This window comes from Eublepharis macularius, chromosome 12, assembly GCF_028583425.1.
Source record: "Eublepharis macularius isolate TG4126 chromosome 12, MPM_Emac_v1.0, whole genome shotgun sequence".
Classification (NCBI taxonomy): Eukaryota; Metazoa; Chordata; class Lepidosauria; order Squamata; family Eublepharidae; genus Eublepharis; species Eublepharis macularius.
Window position 1 is genome coordinate 10,915,134 of NC_072801.1, and position 16,836 is coordinate 10,931,969.

The 16,836-nt window shown below is 47.4% G+C and overlaps 1 protein-coding gene across 1 annotated transcript in view; it reads right to left on the reverse strand.

Annotated features, from left to right (window-relative positions):
- Positions 1 to 16,836, reverse strand: part of RNF216 (ring finger protein 216) — a 67,576-nt gene that overhangs the window by 12,660 nt on the left and 38,080 nt on the right. Inside the window, exons 14-15 of the mRNA XM_054992983.1 lie at positions 6,416 to 6,513; positions 2,090 to 2,312 (exon numbers count right to left, since the gene is read on the reverse strand). Of these exons, the coding sequence (XP_054848958.1) occupies positions 2,090 to 2,312; positions 6,416 to 6,513 (321 nt within the window). The remainder of the gene's footprint in view (positions 1 to 2,089; positions 2,313 to 6,415; positions 6,514 to 16,836) is intronic.

Here is a 16,836-nt window from a genome sequence, read left to right on the forward strand (position 1 = left end):
ATCCTAAATTTCAGAGCGGCAGCGCTTCCTCAACCAGCGGATGGATTCATTCCATTGAGTACAAAAATGCTATCAAATCTATACATCTACAACTATATTTTGTATATCAATCTCAATAATTTCAGAGGAGAAGGACTTTTTCTAGTATTTAGAGTAGTAAAAGGTGCTGGTTTCTTCATTTAGGTTGAAGTAAGAACCAAAAAGCTTCCTTTTTCGTGCCTGTGTGGGGCATGTCTGTTACCAATAAAGCTTTATAAAAAAAAGATTTCATGGAGGCAGCGACTTTCAAAAGAAGAAGGGGGTGGGTGTCTCAAATTATTCCCAGCGTTGACAGGCAGAGCTCGAATCACCATAGGCAGAGGCCCTTTCAGCTGGATTTCATAGATGCAGCATGAAACAGAAGGGAGGGAGCCAGTGGGATCCAGGACTGCAGGCAAGCAGGGGAGGGGAGGGTGCGATAAACCATTTCAGAGGGCTGAAATAGCATATAGAAACACATGGATGAATAGGCAGCTCAGAAACTACTGGGAATCACCAAGAACCTTTGGTCTGAAATCTGCAACCCCATCAAATGTGCCACTCCTTTGCACAGGAGTGGTATTCTGTGAATATACCACACGTGTGAGGGAAAATAATATTCCTGTGCAGGCTGAACTGCCAGCAGGGGGGCAGGAGGTTATAGTTTTACAGCAGGTTGGTTGGTTAAAATGGCTTTTGGTTCCCATCAAATTCTGTCACTCTATGCCAAGAATCCCTGTTAGGTTTCCAGCATGCCTCAGCAAATGGCAGGAGATTTCTGGGGGGTGCCAGAGGAGGGTGGAGGGTGGGGATGATGTGATGTTGCTTCCAGCTGATGCTTTAGGCTGGCTCCCCTCCGCCACACAGACAAAGGGAAATTCCTAGAGCATCACCTTGTGGAGACCATTTTTTCTCCTGCTCCCCAGTTCCTTGAGGGTGGCAACTGGGTCTGGGGACTGGTAATTCTCAACCCCGGGTGGGTAAAGGGAAGGCATAGTCCCTGGTCACATTTAGCCTATTGGCACGTTTGGAATGTCAAGAATGGGGAGACAACATCACCACTAAATGGCTGTGTGGGAGTTGGAACAAATCACCAAATGGCTGCCATGGGAAGCTGTAACCCAAGCATACTCCTAGGATGGATGCAGCTGTTTCTGAATGGACACTCCATTCAGAGGTGATTCCTCCTGGGATCTTCTGAAGCATTTCCTGCTCCAATAATATGAAGGAAAGACAGGATTGGCTCTTTGCTCTGGGGGAAGAGATGCTTGGTCAAAAAGCAAACGGGAACCCAGAAACTCATTTGTGAGTGCTGTGGCTTCTCTGACCTCTGCCCAACTACTGCTTAGAAGGCCGTCTTGCTTACTGCCTTGAGGGCAATGGTGCAGTTACTTCTTGGCACAGTACCAAAAACAGTTGACTTCATGCATACACAAGCCATAGGCTCAGGTCGTGTCGTGGGAAACGGTGAGGCTCTCACTTTGTGTGCATCGAAGAACAGTACCCAGAAACCATCAGCAATGCTCAGAAATTCCTTGGAAGACAAAATAACACAGACAGGACTCCCTGAAGACAGAAACTTCAAAACCTGCTGCTTCACTTGATTAATGCGCAAGTACCAATTTTAATCAGTGAATCCAAAGGTTAACTGGTCAGCCTAAGAGATAAAGATGCCCTTTCTGAGTAATTTTTTCCTCTATTGTTGAGTGATCTCTATATAAAGCCTTAAAAGTATGTATATAAAAAAGACAAACATCCAAGTGTTTGCTTATGATTATGAAGCTGTGAGTTCTCTCACACTTCCTGCAACATCTCTAAAAAAAGGCATTGTCTCTAGTGATGTGCAAAAAAGGTTAAATGATCTGCTCATCTCATTCATTGATCAATTAAACTGAACCTTTAATTAGCAAACAGCCTCCCTTGACTGACATCCCCACAAACAGTTAGAGCACGGAACTAACAGTATAGTACAAGCGAAAACGTTCCACATGGTAGCCAAAGGATCACACCATTTTATCATAAACTGAACCCAGAACCAAACCCACAAAGTTTGGGATCCTGAACCACTTACCGTGGGGTCTGTCCAGAGCGAACACTTTGCACAGTCTTGGCAAGGGGCTCCTGGGGACCGGGGGTGCTGGCAGAAGTGGTCATACCCGTTAATGGCGGCTCGGCAGAGGTAGCACATCTGCGCCCCACAGCGGCATGACATGCGGTTGCAACCTTCTGACTTGATCAGGCCGGTTGCACATTTGTGGCACTTCCTAATACGGGCTGCCGTCATCTTCTCTTCTCTGCAACAGGGAAACCAGGAGGATGAGAAGGCATTAGGGGCCGAAAGAAGACGTCCGCCGGTGATGTTGCTCAGTGGTGGAAAGCCTGCTTGGTATGCGGGAAGCCCTAACCTACCTCTGCAGTTCAGCTGGGCTGGCTCGCTCCCTTCTGAGCTCTGGCGGGGATGCTGCTAATTGGGAGAAGCCACACTGGGGTCACTGGAGGGACTGGTTGACTCATTATGAGGCAGCTTTGTGTGCGTGTTTGGGGCAGTCTCTATGACTGCTCCTCTGGTACTGATTTCTGTTGTGCTGACAACATAAACTGCCACTAGTCATTGTGGGTCTGTGAGGAAGAACAACCAGAGAGAATGGGCTGAAGAGTGGCCTGACCCTGGTCTCTTGGCCATGATGTATGGTGGAAATCTCAAAAAAATCCAGAGCTGGAGTACTGGTTAGAGCATTGGACCAGGGAGCCCCATGTTCAAACCCTATTCTGCCATGAAGCTCATAGTTAGAGCGGTCCCTCAGTGGAACAGGCTTCCTCGGGAGGTGGTGGGCTCTCTTTCTTTGGAGGTTTTTAAGCAGAGGCTCGATGGCCATCTGACAGCAAGGCTGATTCTGTGAACCTGGGCAGATCATGAGAGGGAGGGGCAGGAAGGGTTACATTAATGCTTATTTCTCATGCCCTCTTCTTACATGTCCAGGGTAAGGCTGATTACCACCTTGGGATCAGGTAGCAATTTTCCCCAGGCCAGTTTGGCTTAGGGATCCTGATGGTGTTTTGCCATCTTCTGGACATGGAGCAGGGGTCACTGGGGGTGTGGGGAAGGGAAATAGTTGTGAATTTCCTGCATAGTGCAGGGGGTTGGACTAGATGACTCTGGAGGTCCCTTCCAACCCTATGATTCTATGATTCATTGGGTGACTCTGGGCCAGACACTCTCAGTCTTGAAGATAAAATGGAGTGGGGGAGAGAATTTATGCCGTTCTGGGCTCCCTGGCAGGAAAAGTGGAAGAAGAATGGGATGGATAGATGGGACCCTCATTCAAAATCACTATGGCGATAACCCCCCTACCTCCATTCTTAAACAACTGTCTCAACAGGACACTGTCCCTTCTACTCTCACACATCTCCAAGGGTGTGTGTGTGTGGAGGGTTATTCATACTCCCTCCCTGGAAACATGTTTCCAAGGAGGTCTTAAATAATGTTTACTTACTTACAATTAACTTAGGATGAGTTGGAGACAAATTAAATGCCTGAAAATCTAATGCAGGCTGCATTCCGTAGGCTGAAATCTGGTTTCCAAGAGAGCCTAGTAACGTTTCTACCCATCTAGAAAATAAATTTAAATGCCACCCCTCCCTCGAAGTCAGAAGGGCAGAAGGATTTTTAGTGCTGACAGACGGAAAACATACAGCCGAGGAGATGGAAGGAGCAGGAAATGCAAAGTCTGCATTGCCCCTGGATGGATTTAAGAGATCAACGCCTGTTGCTTTGGTTACTGGGTAGCTACAAAAGGATTTTCAGCTATTCCAGTCTGTAAACACTGGTAGACTTAGGGGCTGGCAAGAGCTTCAGTCTCCCACATACAGATTAACCATTTTGTCAATCCTTACAATACCCTCCATTGCTACAGACAACGTACGAGTTGTATAACTCTGAAGCTATTAAAAAACCAATGGTGCTGTATCAAAGGAGCTTTCCTGGAGATCCAGAAAGAGGTGGGAATGGGAAGGTAACACACTGGGATGGTGAAATGGACTGTAGCTTTTCAATCTACAAGCAAGGTATACTACTTCTGGGATTTCTCCACATTAGAAAAGGAATATCCTGCCAGCAGAAAAGAAGCACCTCAGCAACCAAGGTTCTAGTGGCCAAGCCCAACCATTTCCCTGCTCTGCTGCATCTGTACTTGTTGAAACTTTTAAAACATAGGCAAACATTAAAGGAGCAAGCCCCATTTCCCCTGCTTTCTGAAACGCTATGTTCTCATTCTGCCACTTGTGAAGACCAGGCCTCAATCAGCCAATGTCCAGTGCAGATGATCTCAGGTTGCATACCGGGAAGAAGTAGCAACCAGGAACCACTGTCTCAGCCTCCCCTAGAAAGTAGAAAAGTCAGCAGTGATTCAGCACCTGCCATGACACACAGGTCCTTTTGTGCAGCAGGGGGCCACGGAAAAGAGAAAAGGCAGGGGTCTCCTATTAGCATAGCTCAATGACTACAGGTAGGCCAAAGAGGGAGACTGCAGAGAAAAAAAGATAGAGCATGTCGGGGAGAGGAAGGATCCTTTTCTCATGGGTATGTTCTGCTCTGTTCTCCTAATTCTCAACACAAAAAATGGCGCACAGCCTAATAACGGCATGTTGCTGTCTCTGATGAAGCAAGATCTGACATATGAAATCTCATGCTGAAATAAAACTTTCTTGGGTCTTTATCATGCTATTGGACTTCTGGTTTATCCTCTCTGTGCCTTCAACCTTCGTAGTGGAAATTTCAAGGAACCCAGCAAGCCACCTCTCAGTTTCGAAGTTGCGCCAAATGTCTTTCCACTGGGTCTTGCCGTGGGATCCACCCAGTTCTAATTTCTTTCAGGCAACTGCATTTGATGCTGCAGATGGGCCATAAAAAGTAGCGCAACGCCGGCCCTGCCCCCCTTTTCCAGGGCTGCTCCCCTCTCAGCCTGCCGACAGGAAACTCTGAGCCAAGCAGGAAGCCGACTCCGCACCCCAGCTGCGCTTCCTGTGCTCAAACAGGAAGTTTTATTGTCAAAATTTCAGCTGTGCTTCATCTGCTCCCCGAGGCAAATAAACTCTGTTAAAAAGCTATCCAAAGCCTCTTCTCCCCAACCCCAAAACCACATGGGAGAGATGCATTCAGCCTCTTTTTCCAGCAGGGGAACGAAACCGGACACTGCCTGCAAACAAAAAGTCAAGGTCTTACTGAGGAAATCCAATTCCCCACAAGGAATTTCAAAGCAAGGTGGGAGCCCTGAGCAGGCTTCTCACTGGTTGCCTGTAACAAAAATTGCCTCTGAGAAGCTAGGAAGTGTCCCCCCGCCTGACTCTTTTTAGCCTGCTAAGGTACCCAAAAGAAAGTTGGCACGCTGCAATGTTTAATTGATTAAAAACTATTTGATCAACTCCAAGGAGTAGCTTATCTGATCATGCAGCAATTTTTTAAAAAGTGAAATACAAAACTAACTTTCAAGTGCTGTTGATGGAAGACACCATCTTTTTATTTATTTATTTATATCATATTTGTATTCCGCCCTCCCCGCAAGTGGGGTCAGGGCCAATATCCCTTCCCAGTTCCTCCTCCACTCTTCACTTGCACAGTCCTTCCCCGTTCCTCTTGTGTGAGCCTTTTTCATTCTCAGAACTAACCACGGTTAGCATTCTATCTGTACCGGTGGATCTTTCTAACTGTGGTTAGTCTGATCTACGCTTTATGAGATACTTTATGTAAAATACGATTTTAACGTATTTTAATGTATTTAAATGTTCTATTTTTGTATTATTATATTGTTGTAATGCGCCCTGAGCCCGCCTCTGGGGAGGGTGGGCTATAAATCAAATAATAATAATAATATGTATGTTGGCACAAAGTGCTAACAATGAGTTGGAACTAACCATGGTTGGGCTAGGAAATGCTGGTGATACACAATGTTTAGCTCTAACAATGAAAAGAAGGAAGGAATTCACGTGCAGCCCAAGTTCCTGGAGAACTGCTACCAGTCAGAGCTGGCAATGCTGACCAGTGCTAAAATGCAAACAGTACCGAGGAAAGGAAGACACGGGCAGAAGTGCCTGCACCACAGGACTTGGGGCCTGCTGGAGAGGGCAGGATGGCCAAGAAGCTCTGTAGCTGACGGAAGGTGGCAAGATGCCCCTGTGCTTAAGCCATCCTTCCCCGCATGTTCCAAACTCCCTAGTGGGCAAAAATGAATGAAAATGTGAACAGGCCACAAGGAAAAGCACAATGCCCAACGCACACAAGTCCTCATGGCCCAGAAGAGAGAGTGTTTCAATGGCAGAATGATTTGCTTTCTGGACTGCCCCACAAGCACCAAGTTGGAATAGGGTTTCTTGTCCTCTCCACCCACTCCAAGTTACTCACATTGACGTTCTGTATTTGATGTCATCCTTCTCAGCCAGCTGTTCACAGGTCAGGTTCATGTGTTCCTTCCACAGCCCCTGGCACTTCCTGCAAGTTTCCTGGAGGATTAAAAAAAAAACCCAACATGGAGCAGCAAGAAAACACGCCGAAGAGTAACAAAAAGAGTCCTAAGCGTCACGGTTGGCAGGACACTGAACGGAACATAAAATCTGAATTCTGTGACCTTATAAATTTTGCTTGACCTTGATTTCCAAGATGTCAATGGGGTTGGGGGAGGAGATACGAACTGCAAATCCGGCCATGAAAAAGCCACCCAGTGCCATCGACTTCACTTTCTGTATATGTTTACCACACACGTGTGGCTCAGGCTGTCCGTGGCAGCCCTCGAAGGCGGAGACTGTGTGTTGCATTCAGGAAGTTTTTCTGCAGACACAGGAGGGAGGACGGGATCCCTTTTATCCCCCCCCCCCAAAAGGCTATGCTGGGGATCACGAGACCCACGTGGGCCATGCCGGACAGGGCAGTAACAAGAGGCATCAACGGACTGCCCCGCTTTCCTCTTGCACCAGCCAAAAAGCTGGTAGGATCCATGCAGGACACAGGCCAGTATGGTGCAGTGGTTAAGAGCAGCAGGACTCTAATCTGGAGAGCCGGGTTTGATTCCCCACTCTTCCACTTGAAGCCAGCTGGGTGACCTTGGGTCAGTCATAGCTCTTCTAGAGCTCTCTCAGCCCAACCCATCTCACAGGGTGATTGTCATGAAGGTGATAACAACATACTTTGTAAACTGCTCTGAGTGGGTGTTAAGTTGCCCTGAAGGGTGGTATATAAATCAAATGTTGTTTGTTGTTATGCAGACAACAATTTATTTAAGTGGTAACTTTCCACAGTGTGCCTGTCACCAGTTGATAAGCCAGCTGGTTGAAGAGATCCCCATGCTGCCCCCACTTTTCAAGATTTCCGATCAAGTGCAGACTAGTGGTGAGATTCCTCCCCCACCAACTTGGCAAAACGGTCCAGTCACCAAGTGTCCACATTACAACAGAGGCAGAGAGGACTATCCAGGAGAGCCTCCAATGCCTGCCCCACATATCACCAATTAAGGGTGCCCGTGGATGGCCACCCATGGAACCCCCCCCCCTCCCATTCTCAGTTCTTGAGTCATTTGGATGGAAGGAACGCAGACATCACAATGGCTTCATGCTGTTCTAGGGGAGGTTCAGAACATGCTTTACAGCAGAAAAGTGAGAAAGGAGGCAGGCTTAAATTAACAAGCCTACAGAGAAGTAAGATGTTAACTTTCTGGCCAATGTGTTAACAATAAGGCCTCCATGAATGGCTACAGAAAAGAAGAAACAATGACATTATGGGAAGGGGATTCCCCCCCCCCCGCCCCCGAAACTGCTGTTTAAAGATATAGCCACTAATTCCTCTGATCTGCTCTGTTTTCTGTTTTAGGAAGAGAGGAAGACTCGGGAAGATGCTGCTTGCTTAAAAGAATCTACAGAGTTAAATTCTGAAAGTTTGCAAAGCTTCTCTTCCTGTTCTTCCTCTCTTTGAATTTCTCTTCGATGAAAATGGAATTAATTCTAAACAGACTCCCCCAAAGAGGAGAAGAAATGGATTGTTGGATTTTAAGCAGATATTGAGTAAAAAGGATTTAAGAGAATTTCTCTTAACAATGTTAGGAATAAGCAAGTTACAGAAAACTGCTAAAAGGATTTATGGACTGTGGCTGTTGTGGGTTTTCCGGGCTGTATTGCCGTGGTCTTGGCATTGTAGTTCCTGACGTTTCGCCAGCAGCTGTGGCTGGCATCTTCAGAGGTGTAGCACCAAAAGACAGAGATCTCTCAGTGTCAGACACTCTCAGACACTGAGAGATCTCTGTCTTTTGGTGCTACACCTCTGAAGATGCCAGCCACAGCTGCTGGCGAAACGTCAGGAACTACAATGCCAAGACCACGGCAATACAGCCCGGAAAACCCACAACAGCCATCGTTCTCTGGCCGTGAAAGCCTTCGACAATACATCGATTTATGGACTCTTTCCACTCCTTCGCAATCAAGTAAGAACATTTCCAATGCCAGGTAGAATCTGCGGTTTCATTTCTCATCCTCTGAACTAACTCCATATCTGAATTCAGGTTTTTGCAAGTCACACCAACCTCGTCTCACAGCAAGGGAGAGGATCTATTAGCATTAGAATCAATTCAGTATTTACTATGGAAGTGGGATAAGAAAAAGCCAACAATTCCGGCAGGAAGAGAAGCACGCACACGCTCGATCTGACACACAAATGTTAGATTAAACATGAGGCCCAATTCATCGGGATGGCCTCCAGCACAAGTCTTATTGACACAAATGGCAGCTGCATTTATGCTGCCGGTGGAGAAGAGCATCTCTCATTCTCGCAAGTTCTGCAGCAAGCAGTTTCCTTTCCCTCATGACTGGAACTGAGGGAATAAAAACAAAAAACTCCAAATTGGATTACATTTTGGCATGATCAAGGAGGGTTTAAACTGCTGCGGGCGTCCAAGTTAATGCATGTGCAGGATAGTAAGGTTTGGTTTGCTTTCTCAAGCGCTACAAAAATCTTGGGCTGGCCCTCTGCATCGTGTAGGCAAGTTTTAACTAAAAAGCTTCAACACTGAATGAAAAATCTTGGGTGAGACTCTGCAAAAAGCAAAGCTCTTCCACTTCGCCCCACCCCTCTTGCTTCCAGGACATGTCCACCAATCTAAGCTCCCCCTTGCCCTTAGACTCCCAACTACGGCTACCTCCCAAACTCTAAAGGACGTACAGAAGTGTTTTAGGTACTTGGCCGCAGACTGCATAGGGACTGATCGGTAATTAACAGTACATTTGAAGCATATGTAGATCTGTGGAGATCTGGTAAGATGTGGTCCCCAATATCCCACTCCAGGAAACAGCTAGGGTGTTGTTTTGCTTTAGCTGACATTCCTGATCAGCTCCACAGAGAATGCACTGCAGTAGTCTAGCTTGGATGTGGTCAGACCCTGAGATAATTTTAGCCAAATAAGGCTCCTCAAGGAATGTCTGCTGCAGGCCAAAGTGTGACGTGCCACACAGCAGACACAGACCCCCATCTGCAGGCAATGGCTCTAATATGATTGTGGAGAGTGCCCCTCTGGATAATTAAAAACGGGGCTCAGTTCACTGAGACAGTGGATTGGGAGCCACTTCTGCACAAATTGGAAAGTGCCCCTCTGCAACTGACTTATGGCAACTCTGAAGGGTATTCAGGGAAAGAGACGTCCAGAGGTGGCTCTAATAGGCCTTAAATTGCATACCTGCTTTTTCTGGGCGGAGCGTGACTCCATTCAGAGAAAGCAGAATCCCTAGGTTAGCAATAGAATAAATAATTCACACACTCGTAGAAGAGAGAGAGAGAGATCATGCAAGATCCCCCTGAACAATCAGATTTTCTCCAAAGGAGGCTAATTAATGCTGGAATTCAAAGCCTGGAATTTCCAGCGAGGACAGGCTCGCACTCTCTCCCCCTCTAGTGAAATGCTTCAGTTTGTTGGGACAGTGAACGCCGCCACCCAGTGGCTCCGAACAGGAACAGCCAGCACCTTTTCCTATGCCATAAAACACCACTGAGGCCACCTGACACCACCAAAGTAAGGTGCTAAGAGGATGAAAACATGCCGTCAACAGCTGTGGAGCCCAGGAAGGTGGCAGCCAACCCTCTTTAGCGTGGCTAAGTGCTTTGGGAAACTCTAAGTGTTGACATGAATCAGGAAGCTGTCTGGGCGGGCTTCCACCACCACCCTGCAATCCAAGAGGATTATGTAAACTGAAGCTCACCAGAGCGCCAAGGATGTTGTGAGATTACTGTGGCTCTTCACTGTTACTTGGAAACCAATATCTTTACAAAGAAAAAGACTGGATCACTTAGTCATTTAAAAATCATGGCAAGATTTCCCTCCAAAGTATACATTCATCACACTGAGATGTGCAAACCCAAACATTTCAAAAACATCTGTTCAATACAGCAGGGTTCAGCAGCTGTCAAAACTTCCGGGGGCCCCAAAGAACAAAAAGATCTACGAGCAGGCAGCGGAAAGTCAGGCCCTGCTCCAGTGTCTGTTACTATTTAAAAGCTACTTGGAGCCCCAAACCTTAGTTTTACTGCGACTATAACAACAGATGATCCTAGGCTATACAGCTGGGGCCCTAAATTTTGAGGGGGAGGCACAAAAAGCTCACACTGAGAATTTTTGAAATTATTGGGTGGGATCTCAGAGATCCATTCTGCAAAAAGCAGAGCGTGCATTTGAAGGACGAAAAATCCACCAAGATAAATTTGTATCTATTTAAAAAAACAAGCTCCTGGAGAGGAAAGAAACCCGCCAAGAGCTCAGAAATATATCAGGGAATAATTCTCGACTGAGGAAAATTAAGCGTAATGTGGTCTCAGGGTCCTCACTAAGCAATGGCAGGATACCCCGTCCGGCTCGGCTCCACCGTCTGTCCTTTCAGCATTATACTCTATCACAGGCAGCAGGCACAGCAGATAGAAGCCTGCTCAAAGTGGGTAAAATGAGGTTCCCAGAGGAACACCTGCCTTAAGTCTGTTTGGGTAAGCACAAACAGGAGCTGCCCAGCACCTCGACCGGAGTTACTGTGGCACCAGCTGTTGCAGACCTTGTCAGACACATGAAGTGTGCTCACCATTGAAAGATTTGATTCTCTCTCTCTCTCTCACACACACACACACGCCCAAAGGCCATGTAATGCAAGAGGTACAGGCTTTCCTTCTGTGCCGCTAAGCCCAGCTGTGCTCCACTGCGGAGCACATTCCAATGGCACCGGGTGCGAAAAACACACAAGTGGAAAAACACCCAGTGCCAGAGGAAGAATGTACTCCGCAATGGAGCACGGTGTAGGCAAGCAGACAGAAGGATCTAAGCAAGCAAGCCTCCCAAATTCCCTTTAGCTGGCATTCTGACTTCTATCCAGAAGTATCTAGAGATGGAGGCAGGGAGAGGAGAGGATGTCGAATATGGGAAGAATCTGGGGCTCCTCGGCATTTCTCAAAGATGGCACAAAACTGGGTTAGATGGGTGAATCCAGCAGAGCTGAAACCTGTGCACCGCATAATGAGATTTCCATTCACTTCCCCACAAAATGCTTCAAAACAGTAGGCAGACTGCAACTCTAACTTGCCACTCTGCTGACAACCAACTGAAGGAGGCTTGGCTGATGTTCACTTTGGTATACACACACACACACACCCTACTGAGCTTGCAAGTGTAAGTTGAAGCAGAAGACACCATTTGCTTATATAGCCAAGGTAAATATAGCTGTGACCTCATGCTGTCAAATTAGCATACGGGGCCTGATTGGCCCTCTGCCAGGGCAGGAAGCAGAGTTGCCATTTCAGTCACTTGATACACGGTTACCACTACACGGCAGGTCTAATCAGACTAGGAAATCTGAACCTTAAAAAAGCTAAAAGCCTTCCCCAAGCCAAAGTAAAGAATGCTAATCTAACCCAAACCACCAAAGTCTAGACCTCCAGTTATGCTAACCACACAAGAATTACCACTACTCAATCTTGCAGAAATTAAACTGCACCAAATAGAGTTTGCTTAGGACCTAGGTTTTTTTAAAAAGAGGGGAGCATGCTGGGAGTTTCTAAATTTAAAAAAAAAATAGCACCACAGAATTGTCTTTTCAAGACTTGCAAACCAACAGCAGATAATGCGGGATTGAAGCAAAGGTTTTCTCCAACACCCTCCCAGAATAAGTCCCTTTCTGACACTGTTGGTAATTTCCTCTATTTTAACAGATGGCTGTGTTTTCCATGTCAGGAAAACAGAAAAGAAAAAAACCACACAACTTATCAGGACTGTAAAACTGCAGAGGTTGGGCTGAATGTTCTGATTCACAAGATAACCAGACATCCCTGAGGGGGGACAGACCCACCTGCACCCACAGTCTTACACTCAATAGTTCCAGAGGCGTTAGCCATGTTAGTCTGTAGTAGCAAAATAGTAAAGAGTCCAGTAGCACCTTTAAGACTAACCAACTTTACTGTAGCGTAAGCTTTTGAGAACCACAGCTCTCTTCGTCACATCATCTGAAGAAGAAGAGAGCCGTGGTTCTCGAAAGCTTATGCTACAGTAAAGTTGGTTAGTCTTAAAGTTGCTACTAGACTCTTTACTAGTTTCAATAGTGGGAGGAAGAAAATGCACAACAGATGCCCCACACCAGAAAGAAAGAGACCTGAGATGGCTACCAGCAAAGGACTGCTTAGCAGGTTCAGGGAGGACAGGACACCTCCTCAGCTCCTTTCACATGATGCTTTTATCTCTGCTACTGGCCTCATCCGCTCCATCCCTCCCCCTGGCCAGGCTCCAGGTATCCTCTAGAATTGTTGTGCCATGCAGTAGGTGTGGGTTAGAGACAAACATTCATGCCCACAACTCAGTGGCAGAGCACCCACTCTGCATGCAGAAGGTCCCAGCGTTTGGCCCCTGGCACTGAAAGGATCTCCAGGAGCTGGGCTAAGAAAGCTCTGCTGCCAGGGACTCCGAAAACCACTGGTAATCAGATCAGATAATACTGGACACATGACCCGATCTGACTTGTGGCAAGGCTGCTTCAATATGCCCTTACCGTCCAGCTTAGCTAGCATGCATGCTGCCCCCCATTGCCCTCCCCAGCCTCCATGCTTACTCATTCCCACCCTTTGTTTCCAGCTATCTCCCTTTGGTTGCAAGCCTCAGCAATCCTGCTGATAGCCTCATGCACAATCTTACAAACCTTTTAAGGCAATACCCAGCTTGTTTACGCTGCATGTTGCAACAGGTGGACGTAGACCTGTGAACCCAGCCTCCTTTTTGTCCTTCGCAGGACAGAGATATTGTATGCAGCAGTGCTTGACGTGCTGGGGTGCATTTCCATGTTTATCTGTAAGTTGCTTTTTTCAGGTCCTGTTACAGGAAAGTTGCACGAGACTCCTGCCTCGTGCCACTCACATGTGGCGCCTTTTTCACTTGTACAGCCAACTCTTGTGCAATTAAGGAATTTGTTTTTGGATCAGCAACCCCTCAGTGGGGGGGGGGAGCTTCTCTGAGCCCAAGCCAGCACAAGGTACCAAACGTGCATTCCACATCTTCGCGGGAACTTCCCCATATAAAGGGGAGGGAGGTTCAAGCTTAGGGCCAACAGATCAGACTGCTCCATTTGGAGCACAGAGGCTCAGGGCCAAGCTACAAGTGACGAAGGACACTTGAACGGCAAGTGAACAGACTCGCGTGTATTCCTCCCTGTTCACTTGCGCTCCACTTGCACTCCACTCGATCACTCGCGTGTATTCCTCCCTGTTCACTTGCGCTCCACTTGCACTCCACTCGATCACTCGCGTGTATTCCTCCCTGTTCGCTTGCGCTCCACTTGCACTCCACTCGATCACTCGCGTGTATTCCTCCCTGTTCACTTGCGCTCCACTTGCACTCCACTCGATCACTCGCGTGTATTCCTCCCTGTTCGCTTGCGCTCCACTTGCACTCCACTCGATCACTCGCGTGTATTCCTCCCTGTTCGCTTGCGCTCCACTTGTTCAAGTGTAATTCGTCACTTGTAGCTTGGCCCTCAGTGTACAGTCGAGGTCAGGGAAGCCAAGAGAACCCTCGTTGCTGGCATCATGCCCACGAAGTGCCATCTAGCAGAGCTTTTCCTGGCTAGGCCGGAGCACCTTCTAATGCATTAGAACACCTAACGGTTCAGGCTGGTCTTTGGGGGCAGGGCAGTGCCATGTGACACCTAGTTTCTTAAGCTTGCCTTTAATTGCTAACCTCACCCCTCAACTTGGGGAGGAGGCAAGTTAAAATAAAATAAAGCAGGGTCTAGTCAGGTTAAACACATGAAGATGCCTTTGAGCCAGATCACAGCTCTATCAAGGTCAATACTGTCTGTTCAGACTGGCTGTGGTTCTCTAGGCCTCAGGCAGAGGTCTTTCACGCCACCTCCTTTTAACTGGAGATGCCAGGAACTGAACGTGGGACCTTCTGCATGCCAAGCAGACACTCTGCTGATGAACCACAGCCCTTTTCAGCCAAATGCTCACTACCAAGATACTAGAGGCTGAAGACCGTTTCAATTTATTTATTCAGGCAGGTCTCACCACTCAGCTGGCTAATGTGAACCCTTAGGCTGCGAGCTACAAAATAAGAAGCAAAGGGTCTAGTGCCTTGCCCAGCCCTTAGAGCTGGCAAGCAAGGAGGAGACAAAAACACAGTCCGGAGGTCATTCTGCTGGCAAGAGGCTCCCCGAACACCCCCCCTTCTTTGCTTTAAATCCACAGTTAACCACAAAACCTGGCTTGGGGGGAGAGGAGATGTAGCCAGTGGGCACCTGGCCAGGCTTCAAGCCCCACAAACTACTGGACAGAGAGCAGAAGTTGCAAATCGGTTAAATGATCGATAGCTTTGCAGGCTACAGCCCTGGGATTTATGGCAGGATCATAAACTGGGAGCAGTCCATTGTGGACCTGGCCAAGGCAACCCTGGCGTGAAGGTGAACGATCAGTAAACTTAATTACCAACCCGGCAGATGTAGAAAAGAATTACTGCGGAAGCAACGGCACATAGTCAAGCTCACTTAATGAGAATCCGTTCCCACTTGACACCCTTTAATTGCCCTGCCGTGAGTACAGTGGTTAAGGGATGGATTTGCCTCCCCAGACCTTCAACACAAGCTGAAGGGTGAAGGGGTGGTTATCGTCAAGTCTTGAAAGCAAGTGCTGTGGGCAATGGCATCCTCTGCAGTTTTGATTCCACCCTTCCCCATTTGTCTCCCCTTCTGCACTTGTGAGATTAGAGAGAGAGAATTGCTGGTCCAATGTCGGCCAGCCACATATCATGAGCAGTTTCACACACTGGCGCAGCCGTGCTGCCAAAGTTACACTCGATTCCACGGCTGCAGAGAGGCTTGGCCTGAGCATCAGCCTCTTTCTCCGCCTGCTGCCACTTATCTGCCTGCCTTGGGTAATAGCGGTTTCCAAACTGCAGCAGCTCAGGTGACGGCCGGCTGATATAAGGACAGGTCTCAGCAACTGGCAAATCCACTGACTGGAGGATTCCAGTAAAAGGTGAGGGACTTCTGGGAGAAATGCCAGAGTAATTTGGCTGATAAGAGCACCTTCCATCGCCATCCTTGACATCACAAGCTTCTAATGAACTGGATGCTTCTCTTATCTGGACCATTTCCTGCTAAGCTCTTAACACGAAAAAAAATCAGATGAGTCAAAAAAGATACTTTGGGCCATTCTGAGGATGGACTCACATACAGAGTTAAGTGACACCTTTTCAGAGAATGTTGCAGGGAGTGGTGGAATTCAGCTGTTTTGCAAACTGCCCGCTCCCCACCCCTTGGGCATGGCTCAGACCTCTTTCCTTTGCACCGTGCATTTCCTAGCCATTTATGACCTTTGCTGTAAAGGGGAAACTAGCAAGGCAGGCTGGCCATAAAAGGCAAAGGGGTAAAAGCCATCCACAAAGAGCATGCTCCTCAAAACAGGAACTACAGATACTTCCTCAAAGTCCATGGCCTTTGTCCTCACAGGATTTGTTCTCATTTCCATTTTTGGGATGCAAGACAGGCCAAAGCAGGGGTGGGACCCTGGCGCCAGCCTCTCCCCATACATTGGTAGGAGGTGTGCATGCTCCTTTGTTAAAGAAAGACTTTGTTAAAGAAAGATTCCAGACCTCATTGTGGCATATAAGCAGGATGAGGTTCTCGCCATTGCCAGTATTTTGCAGACTAATTTGATTATTTTTGTATCTTTCACCAAGATCAGGATAATACAGACTGGGTGCCTGTGTGTGTGTGTGTGGGGGGGGGGGCTTTCCTCATTTTAATTTCACAACTTTGTAGGTTACTACTTAAGCTGAGAGTGACTGCTCTGAGTTCAATGAGCGTCAACGCTAAGCAAACATTTGAACCCAGGCTTGAAGAAAAGCCTACTTAAACGAGACAGGGCCTTTTCAGCAGCACCCAGGCTTTGAAACTCCACCACCTAAGGCAGATTGCACCGTCTCCCCTCCCTTTCATTGTACCAGCACCAAGCTGCATCTGTTTGATTCAGAAGCCCCTCTGGGAGATGAGCTTCCATTTTAGCTAGCTCCATGCTGCTGTTTTAGACTCCTTTTTTCATCATTAGATATTGTGCAATTTTTCATACTGAGTAATTTATTAGCCTCCTTGAACCCAGCAGTAGAAAAGCACAGTAGAGATGTTTTAATAAATATATAAAATATATGCTCTGGCAAACTGTGCATTAGGACCATCACAATCTAGTGAGGGGAAATGAGGCTGGGCTCTCATGGGTTTCATTGAGCTGACCCGTGGCACTGTGCCCACATAGTGGGAAGCCCAAAGCTCTCTGAA